The following is a 14120-nucleotide window of genomic DNA, read 5'->3' on the forward strand; positions in this document are numbered from 1 at the left end:
GCATGAATGTGGCCATTACAGCTGTGCACTCCTCCCAAGGTTACATAGAGGTCTTATCCTGATGTTTGTAACACACAATAACATAGCTTCATGACAACTCTCATCATTAGTCCATTCCTGATAGGGCTGAAGAGAGACATAGTTTACTGCCTTTCCCCAGGGACAGGCATTGGCTTCTATAATCACTGACTAGTATAGAGTCTGATACCTACGTACCTATGTGCCACCATCATACCAAAGAGCATGTGAATGCAGGGTTGTGCCCAGAGCTGCTGCCATGTATTCTGTTTGTGCTGGGTTTAATTTTAGGGATGCAATCACGTCAAACTTCCCTCTGCTTTTGTGAGAGGCTTCTGGGGCCTCCTCTCAGCTGTTGCATTTGCTGGCTCCCCTTCAGACCTTCGGTTTCCAGTAAACAGCATGACAAACTGAAAAAAAGAGTGCAATCAAGAGGCAGATTGTCAGTGCCTGTCTGACAAATGGACAGACATAAACAGTTGGAAGAGTCGCAGGGCTACATTTGAGATTCAGAAAATCTGCTACTTATACAACCTGCAAAACAATAGATGACCAAATAGCTTTGCATTTAGCTATTATTTCTTTCTTGAAGGTGAAGCTTTCTAGACAATAATGGTTAATCTCTCCAAAATGTATGTAAACATACATAATGAAATTAAGCAATGAATTGGCTCAGACAAAAATGTCAAATAGAAGAGTGTTGCAGCACATTTTGTTTCAGTCACTGAAACTTCTTGTTTTTTGCTATGTTTTTCAAACTTTGATATATTATTCCCATATGTATCTGCTATAAATTGAAGTACTTTGGAAAAATAATGTTAAAAATCAAAATGTAAAAATGCTAAAAATGTTAAAAACCTTACATTTTGTGTGTGAGTCATACGACTGTGGCAAATATAGACAAGCAAATGGAAAATATTACAACCCTCCCCATCTGCTCATGATATTTGTATTTTAAACATATGGATGAAAGCTAGTAAAAGCTGGATGCTTTATATCACTAAACAAGACAATCTGCTGATGAAATTAAGCAATGAATTGGCTCAGACAAAAATGTCAAATAGAAGAGTGTTGCAGCACATTTTGTTTCAGTCACTGAAACTTCTTGTTTTTTTGCTATGTTTTTCAAACTTTGATATATTATTCCCATATGTATCTGCTATAAATTGAAGTACTTTGGAAAAATAATGTTAAAAATCAAAATGTAAAAATGCTAAAAATGTTAAAAACCTTACATTTTGTGTGTGAGTCATACGACTGTGGCAAATATAGACAAGCAAATGGAAAATATTACAACCCTCCCCATCTGCTCATGATATTTGTATTTTAAACATATGGATGAAAGCTAGTAAAAGCTGGATGCTTTATATCACTAAACAAGACAATCTGCTTATTCAGATGATACCAGTCATTTAATCTTCATGATCATCATGACATTAATTTGACTCTTTTTATATCTCAAAGTTTGTTTTCAACTGTAAATCCTTTATATTTTACATAGTGCCTTATAACTTCGACTATAACCTCTGGAAGGTGATGGTCAAGCAATGATCTCATCAATTAGCATATAATTAGTCATTTAAAAAAATGTATGCTGTTCTCTTCAAGAGAAGGCATGTTTTTGGCAATTACTTGGCGTAACTACTGAGTGATGACACAAGGAAGAAACTATTTTGTACATTTGAAAATGTGAAATCTCGTGCGTGTATTGTGGACGTAGTGCAGCCTGCATTACCTTTCGCAGGTACCCGCGTTCCCACCGCACGCTTGATGGACGTTCCCAGCGCAAACATTTATCTTCACATCCCAGTCGCTCCTCCCCGCAGGGGCAGAGCGGCGAATCAAAATGCGCTCAGGACTTGGACTCCTTTCCAACGTGGGCTGTGGAGTTAAACTTGTGGTGGAACGGGGGACGCCAGATCTTATCCACACCACACAGCGGCCAGATACCTGATCGTGCTTGGATGGAGGGGCGAAACCCGATCGCCTGATGTGCTGCCTGAAACCCAGAGGAGTGACTTATCAGGACACGCTCAAAATGTCTTCTTCCTCAAGCGAGGTCTTTAGTGCCGATGAGATCAAGAGGGAGAATCGTGGGAGTGTCAAGCTGTCAGTGCTGGACCCCGCGGAGTTGCCGATGGAGAATGCCGAACTTTTGGACGGCTCACCGGCCTCCCTGGCCTTCTCCCCCGAGCAGGTCGCATGCGTCTGCGAAGCGCTGCTGCAGGGTGGGAACGTGGAGCGCCTGGCCAGGTTCCTCTGGTCACTGCCGCAGAGTGACCTGCTGCGAGGGAACGAGAGCATCCTGAAAGCGCAAGCGATAGTCGCGTTTCACCAGGCCCGCTACCAAGAGCTCTACTGCATTCTGGAGAACCACAGTTTCAGTCCGCCAAACCACTCGTCTCTGCAGGATATGTGGTACAAGGCGCGCTACATCGAAGCGGAGAAGGCGCGGGGCAGACCGCTGGGTGCCGTGGACAAGTATCGCTTACGCAGGAAATATCCGCTGCCTCGGACTATCTGGGACGGAGAGGAGACCGTGTATTGTTTCAAAGAGAGGTCTAGGAACGCGCTGAAGGATATGTACAAGCAGAACCGGTACCCATCTCCAGCCGAGAAACGAAATATGGCCAAAATGACAGGACTTTCTCTGACGCAGGTCAGCAACTGGTTCAAAAACAGGAGGCAGAGAGACAGAAATCCATCCGAGGCGCAGTCAAAAAGGTAAGCCGCAGTTATATTTAAATCGTTAATCGAGAGCGGAAAACGTATGATGGAATGCGCGAGAGCGAACGGAGGACACGTTTCACCAATGTTTTGAAATAGGAAGCTTGGAGCGCTTCAATGAGGTGCAGTTTAGAAGAACGTGGAGACCATGAAGCGTTTACTCTTAAAAATAAAGGTTCTTCGGCTCATCAAAGAATCATTTTCTTATTTAAAGCCATGTTGGCTTCTTGAGTTGATTATGGTACTTTAAAAATTAAAAAGTTCATGATGCACTATGGATTGTTCAGATGAGTCTAGACAATTTTTTTAAAGTACATTTTTAAGTAGAAAGGGCTATTTGAAGAATTGCTTTAAAAGTTCTTCTTTCCCGCATTTTGAGTTGTTAGTTCAGCTCAAGCCTCTTTTAACGATGTAGACATTTCATAAATTGGCCAATTTAATTAAAAGGGTCACATTAATTGGATAAGCAAAACAAAGACCTGACAAACATTTTAACGGACATGTTGCTGCTTTCAAATACAACCCCAACAGACCCTAGTTTTACTTTAGATATGATCAGCCATTACATTACCATAGCCATTGTCTATGTTTGTTTCTGGATTTTAAAGCCATTGTCCCACCCTGATAATCAGTCAGAGAGATCTGCACTCAATCTCCTGACGTGGCCAAAATCCTCTTCACAGCTTGAGGCATCTGAGGCAGATAAGAAGCAGCTCTGTATTTGTAAACTTTTGCTTGCAGATCGTTCAGAGTTTCAAACTGCGGTGGAAATAACACTTAACCATTATGCCCGCAAAAATGCTGCTTCTATCATAAATAATAAATCTTGAGACTCGTAAATAAGGGTGGTCAGGCTTTTCCGTGTGCGTCAAGGGTAAGCGCTGCTTTGATGTTGCACTGTCAAACCCTGACAAAGATAATTACTCATTGTTTGAACGAAGATGTCCATGAACTCCTTATGGAAGCTCTTTGGACGAGAAAAGACCAACGGCTTGTCATGTCAATAAGATCTTTGTATAGATGCGGCTTGGCCGCTCGAGTCACTGTGAACGATGCACCCGCAGCTGTCATAGTCTGTAAAGAGACCCACCAAATGCCTCCAAGAGCTCAGATCCTTTTATCTGATTTTTGACCCCGGGGGGCAAGAGGTCCACTTTAGAATTGATGACTGAGATATTTACAGAAAATAATTTTTATTTTAGCGGTCTGCTTTTAGAAGCGCACAAGAGGTCGACTTTAATAGTATTTGTGATTGCAATGTGCTTTAAAATTGGACAGCTGGTTTATAAAGTTTATTTCCTAAAGTGTTTCAACACAAGTGCATATAATGCTACCGATAAAGCAGTTAGTGGCATGCCTTAGTACACACTTTCTTCATTGTGAAATTCCAAAGTATTTTTAATTCGCTGATTATGAGAGAAACAAATAAACAAGAAATCAAATGGAAAATGACTTTTTTTGACAGATTTAAAGTACACGGGTTTACCAGTTTGCCAGATAGATTTTCAAATGATTATGGGCATTTTAATACTATTTACTGTTAGTAAATTTAGTGAAAGTTCTTCAATTAATATGTAGCACACTGCAACAATTCAAAATGAACAAAATAAATTCATTTTATTTCATGTTACTTCAACAAGCAAGATCTCATGCCAAACACAATTTTTTTTAGCACCAAAGCAATAAAATAAACCTTTGGTCTGTTTCTTAACATTTTTGTATTTTTTCAGTGAGTCAGATGGCAATCACAGTACAGAAGATGAGTCCAGTAAAGGCCAGGAGGACTTGTCACCACGTCCCCTCTCTAGCGGCTCTTCTAGCTCAGTCGCACACGGAACAGCCCCCCCTACAGTTTACTCGGATGGAGGAACCACAGTCATCCAACAAATTGGAGATGTCAAAATGCCTGCACACCTAGCTGGAGGAATGAGTTTTAACGGTGATCTAGCAAGTGTGAATGCTCACTACATCAACGGTGGAGCCTACGTTCAGTCACACAGTAGCAATGCTCTCCTGAATGGACTTGGCGCCACGAGTGGCCATTTCTTGACCTTTGATCCCCAGAGGGTCTCCCATCACAGTCAGGAGAGGCTGTTAGGTGGGTCTTGTGTGTCTTATGCTCCGTTCTCAATGGGGGTTTCTGAAACTGCCTCTGGAAAGCTGGAGGCCATGCAGACTCTGGTTTCCAATGCTGAAGATGGAGTCATTTCTTCAGTGGTCTCCTTCGCTTCGGCCCCCTCCACTCCATCCACTACCTCAGGAGGCCTTCATCTCAGCAGTTACAGTGTGGTCAATCTCCCTGGAAGTGAAACCACCATGGGGCTTCCTCCTTTAATGCTGCTCCCATCCACAACATCATCCACTCACGGTAGGAGGCCATTTATTAGATACTGTATATTGGGACAGTTTACCCAAAAATCTGTCAGAATTCATTAACTTTCATGTTCTTCCAAACCTGTATGACTTACTTTCTTCTACAGAACACAAAATAAGATGTTTTGTGTATATAATAAATGTCATTGGGTTCACTGTTGTTTTGGATACCATTAACTTTTGTTTAATGGGCTTTTGTCAGCATACAGATTTGGAACAACACGAGAGTGAGTAATTAATAATGACCAAATGATACATTTTTGGGTTATTTCTTTCTGTAAATTGGGTATATACATAATGTTTTCCTGACACTTCCAGTTCAAAATGGCTGATTTGCGCCTCTGCGCTCAAGCATATGTCTCTGAAGATACAATAACAACAATATCTAAAGTAGTCCGAGCACTTCTAGTGAGCTCATGAGAGCCAGAGTAATTACATCATCACTTTGGAGAATACTGTGACCGAACATTTATGTGGTTAAGCTTGCCAAAAGTGACCGCAGAGCTCAGTGCAAAAGAGCAGAGGTTTTGCAAGAAAGCCTTGTGGGTCACGGGCAGTTGGAGTGCATTGTGGGTGAAGTTGTGAGAGGCATGTGGGGGTCCAGGTCAACTGGCTAGAGGATCATACCAGACGCAGTCTCTCAACACGGTCCCCACCTCCCCTCCATGGCCCTAACCACTCACTAATGGTTCTTTCCATGAATATTTTATGGCCACATCAATAACAGCAAGGCTAGCTGCGTTCTGCTCCTCTCTCGCTCGTCTGTTTTATCCTTTAATATGCAGTTTACGAGCCACATAAAAACAAACCCACCCCTGGCTGAACTTTTGATTTAGAAGGAAAACAGTTGAGCCCAAACGATCCAGCAAAAAAAAAGACGATATTAAAATTGTTTAGCCAAAACCATGTTTCCTTGTGCCCATAATTTTTAAGGCATTTCAATAAAACATAAACTTTGATCTCCAGTGCCTCACAAATAAAAAAGAAACAATAGAAATTTCCTTGCAGCACCATTTTGCCTATGAAGTCAAAACTTGCGAGATATGGTTTCAGATTTTTCTTCTGCATAGTCGTCCAGATGACAAAAGGGGACTGAGTAAACCGTATAAGTCAGATGGAAAGAAAATATATTCCTGAACCCCTCTATACAACAACCCTCTCCCACAAGCAATGTCTGCAGGAAGCTAAAGAAAACTTGGTTCTAGTTTCAGAAAGTGAGCGAGTATGGAGAGGGGGAGGAGGGGTTTGGGCGCTGTGATTATTTATCAGACATTTGTGCAAGCCTAATGGAAGAAAAGTGTCTGGCCGAAAGCCAGAGGCTGTCACTGCAAGAGACGTGCCAAGAACCACATTCTAGAGTTACAAGGAAATCATAGCAAGTCTAACCGCAAACAGAAAATGAAAAAAGGTGTTTCATTTTGCAGTTCACTAGAAAAGTTCTGAAGAAAAGAAGCAAGAGAGGTACAAAGAGATATTGACCGAAAGAATGAAATAAAAGAAACAGAGAGGGACAGAAGCAAACCTCTTGAGATAACAACGAAGGAGTCCCATCTGGATAAACAGATCACACCTTCACGCTCTGTCCTTTCTCTCTCATCCATTCTCAATTGAGTTGTTACAAGCAGCTATTGCCAACTAAAAGGAAAGAACATAGTATTAACCTGGAAAGGGTTGATGTCCAGGCCAAAGTGTTTAGGGTTACCTTAAAGTACAGCATGATATGCGAGCAGCTCCATCATTTGCTTTGGAGATGATTTGAACTTGAAGTTTTCAGTTTTAGGCAATGAATCAAAAAGGAAAGTCTCTGCTTTCTAATGATTTAATTATTATTTCTCTGCATAATATGAAATATAATACATTAGCTACCCTTTGCGAGAAAATAGCCTCTAAAGATTATAAACTTACATTTTTGACAGAATTAGATGTATTCGAACATACATAAAATATGATTTAATTATTATGTTTCTACATAATATGAAATATAATACATTAGCTCCCCTTTCTGAGAAAATAGCCTCTAAAGATTACAAATTTTTTTTACAGAATTAGATGTATTCAGACATACATAAAATAATTAATTCCTCAATGAAATGTTATGTAAAATATAATGCATTTGTAATATTTTGCAATATGCTTTTCCCTTAAATAATTTTTTCTTGCTAACTACTAGCTATGGACACTTAGTGACTTTCCTGAGGTAAACATGTGACATGTTCACAAACTGTTTTATTGACCTCTTCCGTGGTTGAAACACTGATTGAGCTATTACATGAGAGATTATATATTTCAGTAAGTTGTTTTAACATACCTTCTGATGTTCATTCATGTTTATTTAGTGCTATAAAGTTTAGTAAAGCGGAAGAGCAGTTCACATGTGCTCTGTGCTGCAGTTTGAGGCGGATACAGCGATCAGTTACGCTACATCAAAGAGCTTCAAAAATTTTGCGAAATCTGAGACTTTGTCATAAACAACATAATGTGCATCTGAAACAATATATATCAAAGTTAAAAAAAAATTTTAACTGCTTTAATTGCATTTCTCCACAAACAACTCACTGTAACTTCTGACTCAAATTGAGAGTGTGACATCGCATATATTCAATAATTTATAAAGCTTACTAGACATGGAGAGCTACCTTTACTGAACTGGATCTTCTTCTTTATCCCCCATGCAGGCTCTGCTCCTTTGGGGAACGTGGTCAGTGACTCCCAAACCCTGCTTTACACCCAGACTGTGAAGCAGGAGCCTTTGGATGTGTCTGGAAGCTACACTTATCCTCCTGAAATGCCCCTGGACCAAGGCAGCAACCTGGGCTACACAGCCTCCCTTTTCCTCTCTTCTTCCTCTACCGGTGGTTCACTTCCCCCTACCGTCACAGCCACGGTCACCTCTGCCCTCTTGGGCACCGAGGTACACCACACTCTGAATCAAGCTGGAAGTGGCATCCAAGAGGACAGTGTAACCCTGTCTTCAGACTACAGGTCTCAAGATGTTCAGCTGCCCAACAGCCTGCAAGTTGTGTCTAGGGCAGGAGAAGGCCCAGTCAGGGTTGTTTGTGGGGATCTGGACATGGAAGGGAAAGAGCTGGCCAAGCTGCAGACTGTACAGATGGACGATGATGGAAGTGACCTATGATGATATCATTAGCAATGAAGAGCTGCATTTCACTGGTTTTGTGGCGCCGCATTTTGCCCTTACGGACCCTGTAAGCACAAATCATTTTCAAATGAACCCTGATGATGGATATAAAATGCGAACAGTGCCTTCCTGTCCTCAGATATCCCAACTTGCACTAAGAGGGCTGCAGAATGTACCAGGCAATACACTGACCTTCTGAAGATTATTTACATGCACTGTCTTTACTCTCACCTCATAAAAAAGTGCACGAAAAGACCAGTTAAAAAGCACAAATGTGCTCTGAATCAAAAAATGCAGCTTTATAGTGATTGTTTTCTTTTAACTAGATTTTATTGAAGCACAGATGCGTTTTTTGTTGTTGTTTATGGTCTTTTGTATTTAAATTCTTTGAGTGTGACGATGCAAATTTGATAAAGGTTATTTTGTTATGTTTGGACTTTTATGTTACAGAATTTTTGATTCACACTCTTTCTACGCATCCCAATGTGGACTTTTAAGTATATAATCTTGACCATATAGTGCAACTGGTCACATGTGCCTTCCTCATAAACTGTTAATATACCAGGAAGCTAGGCTAGAAAACAAGCCATTTGTTTGCAAGAATTCATCAGGAATAACTGAAGTACAAGTGTTTGTTTTTGTTTATTTGTGTGACAACTGTTTTACAATGATTTGGACGTGTTTTTCATTTCCTTTAGCATTAGACAATGCCCGGCGCTGAATTCTGTGAGCTTTGTAGGGCAAGATAAATATTCATAAGTTGCGGTCACATTTACAGTAGTTCTGCAAATTTTCATGAGCAAATTACAGTAAGAATTTCAATTCGAATTGGGAATTTTGCATGAGGTAGAAAGATTCCTTGCACCGATTTCGCAACAGGTTCAAGTTAGTCATGCAAATTTGTTTACCAACAGCAAGCTGCTTGGTTTGAAAGGGACTTCTGTGTGAGCTGTGCATAATATACAAATTGGCATCTTTTCAGCCATGAAATTTTGCTAATGTGACTGCACCTTTACACCAAACATGAGCTCTGTACATACTGCAAGAACCACAAGAAACCTTAAAACGTCAGTCCTGCTTGAAAGAAACCTATTTTTCTAAACCCTTCCACCCTATTAAATATTTATATTTGTACATATATAATGAATGATCCAAGTGTCGTCTATGTCACTGACACCGGAGTTTCACATTAGAGTCCTAAGCCTGATAATTCAATAAGTAAAGGGAATGACATCACTTTCAATGAATCATCTCTTGTTGGAAGCACCAGGTAAGTCAGCTATATGTTTTTAACCAATGGCAGGCGTGATGTCTGTCTAAAGGACATCCAAGACGCTATCCATTTAACCAGATCAGGCTACAACTTGGACCCCCTGGATGGCTGGCGGTGATCTCAGACATTACTAATGCATGGACGAACACATATGCAGCATGGTGGAGATCAAGCTTGTGTTCTCACCAGGGGCGTCCTCTGTGATCTCTAGCCAAAGCCTGCCAGCTGAATAAGCCCCGCTCACTCTTAAAGTGTCATATGGTACCTGTCATGACATTACTCAAAGTAAAGGTCATCCAAAAAGCCAGAGTATACGAGGAGAAGTTACATATCCTTATTAGATTTCCTGAACCGTCCTCACATGATCTAGCAAGGATAGGCTTTTGACTCGAACTCTATGGCAAAACGCAGGCTCATCATTAGGTAGATTATGAAAGGGTGATGAAAGATATATACTCTCTTCTTAGTATTACTAAACAGGACATTCTCTGTTCTTCCATATCTAGATATTGTAGTGTATAATGCAATAAGACAGCAGGTAATTAAATTAATGAGACAGGTATTTATACAAACTTTGATTGCTCATAAAAGTGTGAAAGTAGGAGCCAAAGTCAATTTACTGGCGTGGGAACATTTCCATCTCTTGACACAGTTGTCTACACCAGTCCGTGTGAGTCAGCGCTAATTGAATGGCGCCCAGGTAGGATTTGCTCCCTCGCACAAAGGAGGAGACAAAAAAGCACATTGGGTAAAGAATCTATTGTTACCTGCCCAAAGGTGACCCTGTCGCCTAGGGCACCAGATTAGCTGATTGCCAGGTATCAGATGGCGCCTCCTGGAATACTGAAGATTAAGAAAGCACTATTGTCTGTGGCTTTGAGCAAAGAACTGGTGGGTGCAAGAAAAAGGGACATGTGTGTTTCATGTCCCCTATTTCCCCTTGGCAGACTATATGTCACTGTGCGTTTCATGGGAAGCGGTGTTATGTTGCGTTTTTGTATTATTTAAATACAAAATACGTCACTCCATCTCCTTGTACCGTGAATGGGATGGTTTATTGGGCGACCTTAAAGAGCTTTTCATCCTTTATAACAAAAGGCACAGAAGAGAAGAAAAACACCTTCCTTTTAATTCGATCTCCAGTTTCACCAAAAGAATGTAAAGTACAAGGAACGGTCATTCAGTGTGAATGAAGTCAACCAAATATTGCATATGAGAAAAGTACATCAAAATTATAATTTTTTTTTAATGGTTTAGCAGATATGAAGGAAGTAATAATAGATACACACTCCACAAGACACCAATTTTCAGAATGTGTTTTTAAAAACAATGAAGATGTTCATAAATTCTGGAAAAGACAGCTCATAAAAAAGGAGGAACCCTGCAGAAGTGGGGTTATTAAAGAGCCTGACCCCTGACTTTTTCCAGAGGTTTCAAAGTGTGACATTTAGTGAAGCACAGCAGACTGTGAAGCACATGTAACCGGACCCTCATGCCCACTGCGCCACAGCACTATACTCTGTGCTAATGTGAAGTCAAGGGGCAACTGGGTCTAAGACCCATCACTTCTGTACAACCCCTCTTTAATCAAGAGAACAAAAATCTTTAGGGCTATGTTTAAGGTTTGTTTTATGAAAATACTGAGTGAACATTGTTATTTCTGAGGATTCTGAAGTTTTTGAGAGACAGGTTTGTGCACATTGTCACACTCATAGTAAAAACAGAAATTATATAAATATTTATTATTATTTAAAATATTTATATTGTTATTGCAAAATGTTGATGACAATAAATTATTATTATTATTTATTTATTTATTTTACTTCTGGCAACTTAAAACATCCAAACCAGCAGGGGGCAGTGCTGGATGACTTCAATGTCAATAGTCCATTAAATGTAAGGGATGCTCATAAACCATTTTTAAATGCTGTATTGAGAGCTTTCTGGTCTAGGTCTTCTGTGGCTTTGCAAACTTTATCTCAGGAGCAAAATATAGAAATGAATGCTGATGAGGGTGTAGTGAAAGCAAAGACTTGATACCACCACACATAAAAACACAACTCTCAAAATAAAATACTAGTGAAAAGGGAAAAAAATGTGTTCTATTACAAGCTCTCATGCAGACAACATGTGGAGCTACTTCTTGAGGCAAATTTCTGAAATAACTGCAGGGAACTGATCATTATCAGTGAAGTTTCTGATAAGAATTAGGAAAAGACAATAGCAAAGTGACTAAAAAAATTATGTTCACATGAAGAGTTCAGATGCAAAAGCCTCTAAATGCCGTCTGAAATCTTCTTCTAAAATGGGCATTTTTATCAGGCTCCTATATTTATGTTCAGTTATTTCACTTTAATTGCATAGAAAAGGACCTATACATTGCCATTAGAGTAAAATTACTGAACCTAAACATAGCAGCCTGATAAAAATGCCTAATTTATACGAAAATTTCAGATGGCACTTAGAGGCTTTTGCATCTGAACTCTTCACATCATGAATGTCCAGTATGTCATATACTGAGACCCAGCCAAAACCCCTTTTTTATTTATTTATTTATTTGTTTGTTTATTTTTTCATTATAGTGTTTGGGGCTTAATAAACATATGACAAAATAACTGTTGTAAAAAAAGAAATTATATATAATGGTACGGCATAAAACAAGACATTTATAATAATATAATATAATGATTATATATGAATGATAATATAATGATTTTATTTATTTATGATTTATTTTACATTGGTTATAAAAAGTTGGCGTTCACAACCTTACACAATGTCTTTTTTTATAATAACATGATTTTAGCAGCAACTAATACAAATAATACCGAAATAAGTTTCATAGAAGTATCTTATTTCATAGGAACATTTTTTAAATAGTAGGCTATGTAATTAATCTGTAGTGTCTCCCCAGGAGATGAACACACACACACACACACACACAGTCCTAATGTCCTCTGCTGAGGACACAATAAAAAAAATCTATGTCTTTCTTATACAGTGAAATTAAACTCTGCTTAGAAAACAAGAAACAATCTGGGGAAAAAATACAAAGTAAAAGTAAAGAAGTAAAAAATAATATAGGTATAGATATAATAAAGGTTTTCATATTTTTATAAACCAAGAGGAGGAAGGTGCCATGGCCTAAGCCTCAAATATTTGGTATCTCGGAAAATCCTATGATAACTTCTTTAAGTTGTGCAGTCACATTTAAGCATGCACAATCTCAGAGAAATGCACAAAAACTCATGTTTTCAAGAATTACTGGTTCCCAGGAGAATATTGCTAAAGCTATAAATAATGACTTTATACAGAATAGACCTTAAAGCGAACATTATCCATGAAATGTTTGCATCATAAATTGAATGATGCACTGATAAAAAAAGATTTTGTGGTGAAGTAAATAATACAGAAAAACAAATGTAATTTCTACATTAAATAATTTAGTTCAGGCAAGAATTTAAAAAAAAGAGAAAATTCAATATTAGTACTCACTTTTAGCTTGTAGAATTTAAAGTTTGAACTTTATTTTACTTGGAATTGTTTGTTATTTTTTACAAAGATTGTTTAAGTAAATATCAAAGTCACAATCCCATTGTTCCCATCCTGCACTTGGGCATGAATAATTAATAAGGTTAATTTTTTTTGCTGTTTTCGAGATGTATTTACACTGTTTTATGGTTACTTTTGTTGTTAGGTTTAGTAACTTGCTGTTTTGTGACATCTAGAGTTCATTTTCTATTTAAAATGACCCATTCATATTCAAACACTATTCACTGATTGTTACCGTCATTGTGTATCATGTGCCAAGTATTGAGGTCTCAGTGTTCATTAGGATAAAACCTACTTTGGGTCAACATATTACCTTGAAAAGAAAAAAGAGTTGTCTACTTGCTAACAAACATGTTTGTAAGTGAACCACATGCTTTAATGCCATTTTTTCAGTGCTATGTTGTTAGAGTAAAGTTTACATGCTGTGACTGAGAGAAATATACTGAGTATTAAAATAATTAAGTAGAAATTACTCATCTAACTCTAACAGGCTGCCCATGTTAAATGTACTTATTTCCTTTGCTAATTTTATACAGTCGTGGTCAGAATTATTGGCATCCTTGGTAAATATGATCAAAGAAGGCTGTGAAAATAAATCTGCATTGTTAATCATTTTGATCTTTTATTTTTTTTAAATTCACAAATATCTAACCTTTCATTGAACTAAAACAATTGAAAATGGGGGAAAATCTCATTATGAATTTTTTTTTTCTCAAATACACGTTGGACATAATTATTGGCACCCCTAGAAATTTTTATGAGTAAAATATCTGTGAAGTATATTGCCATTCATATTTACAATTTTGAGCATAGCAGGGTGATTATGAACATGAAATTATCCAGCAATGGCTTCCTGTTTCACAGGAATATAAATAGGAGGGAAAACAAAGGCCAAATTCCCTTAATCATCCATCACAATGAGAAAAACCAAAGAATATATTTCTGATGTGCAGCAAAAGATAATTGAGCTTCACAAATTAGTGAAGTGACTTTAAGAAAAGAGCTAGAGCAGTGAAAATTCCCATTTCCACCATCAGG

The 14120-nt window shown here is 38.5% G+C and overlaps 1 protein-coding gene and 1 long non-coding RNA gene across 3 annotated transcripts in view; one reads left to right on the top strand and one right to left on the bottom strand.

Annotated features, from left to right (window-relative positions):
* Positions 1-222: 222 nt before the first annotated feature.
* The window catches only part of LOC107589070 (uncharacterized), a 35569-nt gene continuing 21671 nt past the window's right edge, over positions 223-14120 (bottom strand). Inside the window, exon 3 of one of the 2 annotated variants that reach the window (XR_001609642.1) lies at positions 223-428. This is a non-coding gene — a long non-coding RNA (uncharacterized lncRNA). Of the gene's footprint in view, positions 429-8250; positions 8323-14120 lie in introns of those variants that run through there. The other variant, XR_001609643.1, reaches the window with a different exon arrangement.
* On the top strand, positions 2009-8528 carry six4b (SIX homeobox 4b). Its single transcript, XM_016277397.1, has 3 exons — positions 2009-2742; positions 4476-5113; positions 7794-8528. The coding sequence occupies exons 1-3, from the start codon at positions 2009-2011 to the stop codon at positions 8252-8254; spliced, it is 1833 nt and encodes a 610-aa protein (XP_016132883.1). The 3' UTR covers positions 8255-8528.

Source organism: Sinocyclocheilus grahami, unplaced genomic scaffold (assembly GCF_001515645.1).
Source record: "Sinocyclocheilus grahami isolate Dianchi unplaced genomic scaffold, SAMN03320097.WGS_v1.1 scaffold111.1, whole genome shotgun sequence".
In the NCBI taxonomy this organism is placed as follows: domain Eukaryota; kingdom Metazoa; phylum Chordata; class Actinopteri; order Cypriniformes; family Cyprinidae; genus Sinocyclocheilus; species Sinocyclocheilus grahami.